Source organism: Lycium ferocissimum, chromosome 5, assembly GCF_029784015.1.
Source record: "Lycium ferocissimum isolate CSIRO_LF1 chromosome 5, AGI_CSIRO_Lferr_CH_V1, whole genome shotgun sequence".
NCBI lineage: Eukaryota > Viridiplantae > Streptophyta > Magnoliopsida > Solanales > Solanaceae > Lycium > Lycium ferocissimum.
The window spans coordinates 72,003,430-72,010,728 of NC_081346.1; the positions used below are offsets into that span (position 1 = coordinate 72,003,430).

Sequence of the window (7,299 nt, forward strand, 5' to 3'; positions counted from 1 at the left end):
ATTAAAGCTTGCTAATTCATGATGAATCTTCCTCTAATACAAAATGATGGTGACATGACTTGAATATTAAATGGAGAAATGAAGATTCATAAAGCCGACACTCAACTTTTTTGGGACTGAGGCGTAATTATAGTTGTCTTATGCTAAAATGAAAGTCTGTCCATGTGATCTTGCTCACATTGATGGTACCAAACCCAGATAAAGGAGGGTTGCGGTAGCTTAGCATTGCATGAAATTTTCCAACTCATGATGGATCTTCCTATCCAAATCCTATATATGATAACATGACTTAAACTTAGCGAAGAAGTGATTCATATAGCCAATCCCAACTTGTTTGGGGTTGAGGCGTATTTTCCATTATGCTAAAATGAGACTAATATACTTGGAACAAGCATATCCAAGAAGAAAAAACAAAGCCAAACCAGGACATCTTTTTCACAACTACTTCCTTCTTCTTGTTTCTGAAAAATGTAGAACCTTACTTGTGAGGCCCTACAGTTGTTAGTGCTTTGAATATAACAAGAAGAGGAACTTGATTGGACAGAAGAATTGAATAGATATAAGCACAAAGTCACTTTTCATTAAGTTTTTACTGAAAAGAGACATACACAGGCTACAATCAAACATATTTAAGAGAGTTGTAACACACTTTTAAGTTGAACCAAAAAAAGATATAAGTTCACAACATATTATGTGACTAATACTTCACCATAAAGTAAAAAAGAATCTGAAAAATAGCACTTGATAAGCATGAACAAAAGGTCCTTTCTTTGGCAAACACCTAACAGATTGGAAGAGGAGCACCATTCCAGCTCTTGAGACACTCTAACAATGGATCAATGAGTTGTCCATTGCACATTGCTGTGAACACTTTGTCAACCTCCTCGCTGGGGGATCGAACTCTTTCTCCTGTCAACAATTCTGTTCTAAGTTTTTTCCTCACAAACTTGTACAATGGATATGATCTACATTCTGTTATCCTGTTTGGAATTGAAGGATTTCCACTTTCAAGAACAGATCTTGCACTCTCAACTTCTTTAGGCAACACAGCTTTCAATTCGTCCTCGAAAGCTTCAATCTTTTGGAAAATTGAGCTGTTCACATTCTTCTCACTTTCACCATTTTTCAATTCATGATCAACTAGTACCTGTCTCAGCTTCTGCATCAAGGGGTAGTTGCAACTGCAGCAGTCATCAGCATAGGCAAACAAGTATTCCCTGTCCACGACTTGTAGCAATTCCTTTTCGCAGAATCTTGCTGGATGAAGTTCACCATTAGCACCCATCACCATTAGCACCCATAGTTAGTCCTCTTCGCTACTTGGCTAACTGTGTTTTTAACAGCATAGCCAAATATTGGGTACATACATTATTTACTATGTTATTTCAGTAAATACTTTATATTTACTTAAGGTAATCTTATTTATATAATTTTAAAGTTAAAGATACTTTTTTTATCTTAATCAATTTATATTTTAAAATTTTGTAATAATAAGCTTTCTTTAATGTTAACAGCTTTAGTGGCATTTCTGTCATTTTAACAAAAAAAAAATGCTTTTGAGACTTTTCCACCAAACACTTCAGCTACTTATTTTCAGTTTCAACACTTTTTTTTATAAAGATTTTTAGTTTCAGCACTTCTTTCCAAAAACATAACAACTCATTGACAAAATAAGCTGCAACACTTTAAAAGTGCTTTTCAGCACTTGCTAAAAAGCTAACTTTTTTTTCCAGCTAAACCAAACGGGCTATACAAAAATAACATACACCCATACTGAAATAAGCATGATATAGACAGACCAATTCAATAATAGAAAAGGCAAAGAAAACAGGAAAAAAAAAGAGTAGTACTTGACTTAATGATCAACTCTGCTTAATGAGAAGAGGAAAATGGTCCAATCATACTATAAGAAAACTAATTAGATGCAACAAACTCCATTACTAGCAGCTCCTTTGGATCATTCCCAAAAAAAAAAAAAACACATTTCATTTAAAATCATCTAAATGGAAGAGGAGAGTTTGAACAATGCTGATACACAGAGAGAAAAACAAATAGCGTTTGACCATCTCAGACTTTATAATGTACTCCAAGATGACATTACAATTAGCAATGCTAAGAAAATGATCAAAAATAAAAATGAGGAAAAAATGGTATATAATACCAAAACCTTCCATGCATAATTCAAAAGCCAATTTCCACCCTCATGTTGCTGTGGATACCAATATAATTGACAGGTGCAAATACCAGATCCCCAAACACAAATTCCTACCACCAGAATTCCCACGTGAAATGTTACAACATAGCCAAGGATCAACAGGGAGAGTCCATTGCACTTTTGTGAACCTCAGCCTCGGTCTACAATGACATCTTTCCGGACTGTAGGCATATAATTTACCATAGGAAATCTCAAGTTAAGGAGATTACAAAGAGTACAAGTAACCTATAAAATACCATAATCATACATAGGCAAATACTAGGTAAGTAATTTAGGCAAGATCAAGCTCTCTCTATAAACAAATGCAAACTTAATGATATCACAATGAGGCCATAATCCAAATGGTCCTCTAGATGTCGTCCTGAATACAGTTCCAAAATATCCCATACGATTGCAGCATAGTAGCACTTCACCATCCGCAAACATATGTATCGGTCTGGCAGAACAACAAAGATTAATATAGAGTATTGTAATCAATTCAGTCCAAGATTCCTAAACACCATAGTCTTTCATTGCCCACAACTTAAAAGTGCGCCCATGGCAAGCATTATATGTAGAATAAAAGCAAAGCATTCCTCCCAATACTGAAACACCATGGTCGCGGATCACAACGTGGGGGTCGATGTTCAGAAGGTGGGGTATATTGCACATTCGCTCCGACAACGGTATCACTCCATACACCTCATTTGAAATATTAAATGAAACAATAGTACGATAAACGTCACTACAATATTCTGACATACCAAGCCAATGAAATGCTCCATGTACAAATGGCAAATAATCCATGCCACAATCCCTAAAACCTCTAACACGATGAACGCCAGTAGGATGTTTTTCACCGATTCTTCTCCAAGAACCACTTTTTAGAGAGAGAATTTCAACCGAAACATTAGCATAGAGATCATAAAATGCACTCAGGTCAACTGCAAGGATCTTATAGTCATCACTAGTTTCATCATATCCCAATCCATATACATAATATTCCAGTAGAGGTTCTGGACGAGGAAGTTCTATTGATTCTCTTGTGGAGGGGTTCCACAGCAAAAGGTGTCCAAAGAGTTTATCAGACAAATCTAGAATAAGAAAAAGTCCATCATAACAACAAAAAGGTTTGAACTCCATTGGTATGCAGTTCGAAGGGCAATCAACTTTTTGTTCATCCTCAACCAATTGAACCGGCGATAAAGAAGAGCAATGGAAATTACAGTTACCGTCCTTATCCGTCCATATTTGACAAATAAGAATCTTTTAAGAATTTTGGTCGTTCTTGGCATGAATGTGATGCTTCATCTTAAAGTAAGGATCAACGATTAATGCCTCTCAAAATTTTGAAACACATTTGAACCGAAAGAGAGACCGCACAGGTAACCTGCTGAGGATCTCCATCATTATTTCCCTTTAAAGTGAATTCCCATGACCTAGATAGGACAGGTAGAGTGCTTTAGTAGTTCATTTGTTGAAGATGTTAAATCTATACGGGCACACACATATATACATGGAGTATATGAAAACCAAGAAGAAATATTAAAAAAGAAAGCTACAACAACTAGAGTTCAAAACAAATTTTCAAGCACAACTTGTACAACTTACCTTGAATTGGTTGAGAGGACTGCTCAACACTTGCTACAATTGTTGTTCCAAATAAAGAATACTTGTGGAATTTCAAAGTAACGTTTTAGCGTTAATCTGTTGATTGTGTTTTATAAGTCAAAGGACAAAAGCAATCTAAAGTCCTTTGTAGAAGTAAAAATCAGATTCCTAAAGGGCGTACTTGTCTAGTCCATGTTCTAGAAGGAAGTAGGATTGGCGTTCAATACATAACTATGAATTGTTCTATTCTTAAAAGGACAAATACTTCCTTGACTTTCTCATATGCAATATTGATCCCTTAGATTCTAGTAATTTATTGATCAAGAAACCATTAATGTGAAAGAGCATAACTATGTCACTTGCCAACTCTTTTTCAATCACAAAAAAAATCCTACCATGAACTAATGACAAAACAATGAAGGGGGAAGTGGGAGTTTTTTTTGATAATCTTTCAAACTAGGATAGGAAACCCTGGAATATATCAATGATTTCTGTTATCCCACAAAATTATTTACTTAGTTGAAAAAATGCTTTCTTCAATGTTATTAAGCATAATAACTCACCTGATACTGATTTCGTTGAAAAAATGCTTTCTTCAATGTTATTAAGCATAATAACTTCTTCTTGTTGAAAAAATGCTTTCTTCAATGTTATTAAGCATAATAACTCACCTGATACTGATTTGGTTGAAATAATGCTTTCTTCAATGTTATTAAGCATAATAACTTCTTCTTCAAAAGATACTGCTTTCTTCTTCTTCTTCTTCTTCTTCTTCTTCTTCTTCTTCTTCTTCTTCTTCTTCTTCTTCAAAAGATTAGCTTTTTTTCTATTTATAATGGATTTCTTCTTTGTAGTTCCATGGAGATTGGAGGATATTACTAGCTTCTTCTTCTTCTTTTGTGTCATCTTTCTCTTCTCCTATAGTTTTTGATATGGAACCATGCAGAAATGAGAGTCTAGGGTATCTTTGAGTCTTGAATAAAAAAATGGTTGAAATTTGGGCGGATTATAATTAAGGAAGATTAAAATTTGGCCGACTGTTTGAATTTCAAAATTTAATTTTGGGTAAAAGTTTAATTTTGTCATTTAGGAAAAAAAAAAGTGCAAATATATACGCTCATAAAATGGTGTAAGTATATCTCCGCCTACAAACGAAATATACTTTTTTTTTTTTGTCGACGGAGTTTTTTTTTTTAAAGTTTACATATATATACCACGTCATTATAAAAAAAAATGGTGCAATTTTTTTTAGTAGATATATTTTTCTAAAGCCACATGGTAATTTTTTTTCTGGGTGGTGCTTTAAAAAATGATATTATTTTAAAGCCACGAAGATATTTTTAAACCAAAATCGACCCACTAGAAAAAAATTACCATGTATATGTCTACTAAAAAAAATTGGTAAACTTTTTTTTTAAGCCACATGACTTTTTTTTTAAAATCATTTAAAAAAAAACTTTGTCACCTAGAATATTTGCACTTTAATTAAAAAATATAAATTTTTATAACAACTTTAAAAAAAAAGTCTTTATTTTCCCCCCTCTTCTGTATAGCTTTTCATTTTTTTTTTTCTTTAGATATATATTATTTTATATAGATTGCTCCTAAATTATATCCGAAATGTCACACTCCACTAATGGTGAATTTTTTTTCTTATTTAAAGTGAAGCTAATTTCACCTTATGAGGTAAAAACATTTTAAAAAATGGGTAGACTTATTTTCGCTACATCATCACCAATGCGAAGATATATTTTTTAATTATTTTTTCACTAGTTTTTTTTCACTTTTTGAAAAAAAAATTACCATTTTTTTTCTTCAAAAAATATGTCTACTAAGTATTTAAGAATAATTTTATACAAAATCTCATTTTTAGGAGATAGTAATATTATATTTGAATATATTGTTCGTTGTATCATTTGAATATTTCTATATGCATAGTTCACAAGTATTTAAGAATAATTATATGATTTAAAGATTTTTAAAATAGTGAAAATAGTTATTAAATTAATTATTTGAGCTAATTTATCAATTTTGAAATTCATATAATATTATCCAACTCCATTAAACCAAGAAATTTAATTAATTAAGTAAAATAATTAATTTCACCTTTATTATATGCAAATTGATTTTATTGTAATTATCCTTTTTAAATGGTTACAATTAGTTAGCCACAATTAATTATGTAAGTAATCACGGCTACAACTTTTCAAAGCAATTACGGCTATATTTTAAATAGTCAATTGTTATTAAAGTTAAAATTGTAATTAATGGTCATTATACGTATTTTACAAAAGTTTAGTTGATTAATCGATTCTAATTTTTTCATAATTAAAATGATTAATTAATTACCACTTTTTATAAAATTGGACCATTAGTTTAAAATTACGTTTTTGTCTCTAGATACATATATATACACATTATATACAACGGTTGTATATAAAGGTGTATATATAAATTGAACCACCTTTACTCTTGCAAATTGTTTTAATTCTCCTTTTTAAATGGTTACAATTAGTTAGCCTGGTCAAGGACCATGACAAAGCTATTACGGCTATATTTTAAATAGTCAATTGTTATTAAAGTTAAAAATTGCATCTACAATATGGTGCCAAACAACCCAATCTCCCTCTCACTGTGATTTGTGTTGAAAAATAGTGAGATATATAAACGGTTGTATATAAAGGTTTTGGGGCCTTAATTTCGGACCGAGCCTGTTCTTTTACTATCCAGCTAACTATTTTGTTGAAAAATAGTGAGATTTAAGAGGCACTATTTTTTCCAATTCTTTTACTCATTTGGTCTAATTTTATTCAATTTCTTTCCCAGTATTACATTTGTTTGTCTGGTTTTTGACTTACCACATAGAATAAGAAAGTAAGAAACTTTTGAATCTTACATTAAAAATACGTAAAATGTCCTTTAATCTGGTGATACCATGTGTTAAGTTAAAATTAAACAGTTGAGAAAAAAGGAGACATTCTTTTTAAAACATGCTAAAAAAGAAAGTAAAACAAACAAATTCTCAACCCCTGGTTATCTTGTTATGTCGCTGTTGTTTCTGCTGCCTCCTTTTTATCCTTCTTTGAGCTGACGGCCTATGTGAAAAGACTCTTTAACGTCTGCGTGTACTCTACTCTCTCCGAACCCCACCTGTGGGATTACTCTAGCTTTGTTGTTGTTGTTGTTGTTGTTGGTGGTGGTCTAATTTATAATCTCAGAAGAGTAGGTCCTATTGTTCCTCAACTTATTTACACGCAAATGCGATTTAAAAGATTATCATTGGCAATGATCTCAGATTTTACTCTTTCCCGTCCTTTCTTTTTGTTGATTAGTTATTTGTTTATCTGTGATTTTCTACTGTGTTCAATTTCAGTTTCCTTTTCCGTCCAAAGAAGAAAGAAATGTTTTTGCCTTCTGTTTTATTCCCTTTCCGTTCCATACAAAATGTTTTTGCTGATATTTGGGTCTATGAGCGTATTTAACGATAATAACGT

The 7,299-nt window shown here is 32.0% G+C and overlaps 2 protein-coding genes across 2 annotated transcripts; both read right to left on the reverse strand.

Moving 5' to 3' along the window:
• Window positions 1-549: 549 nt before the first annotated feature.
• LOC132058005 (phenylalanine ammonia-lyase-like) lies at window positions 550-1,291 on the reverse strand. The gene has a single exon (XM_059450574.1). It carries the CDS (start codon window positions 1,289-1,291, stop codon window positions 782-784), a length of 510 nt encoding a protein of 169 aa, XP_059306557.1. The 3' UTR covers window positions 550-781.
• A 1,416-nt stretch (window positions 1,292-2,707) lies between these two features.
• On the reverse strand, window positions 2,708-3,337 carry LOC132058006 (F-box protein CPR1-like). Its single transcript, XM_059450575.1, has one exon. The coding sequence runs from the start codon at window positions 3,335-3,337 to the stop codon at window positions 2,708-2,710; it is 630 nt and encodes a 209-aa protein (XP_059306558.1).
• Window positions 3,338-7,299: the final 3,962 nt, after the last annotated feature.

Bases quoted from the DNA above. Each gene is read 5' to 3' on its own strand.
- LOC132058005 (XM_059450574.1), bottom strand. From the start codon at position 1,291: ATGGTGATGGGTGCTAATGGTGAACTTCATCCAGCAAGATTCTGCGAA.
- LOC132058006 (XM_059450575.1), bottom strand. From the start codon at position 3,337: ATGGAGTTCAAACCTTTTTGTTGTTATGATGGACTTTTTCTTATTCTA.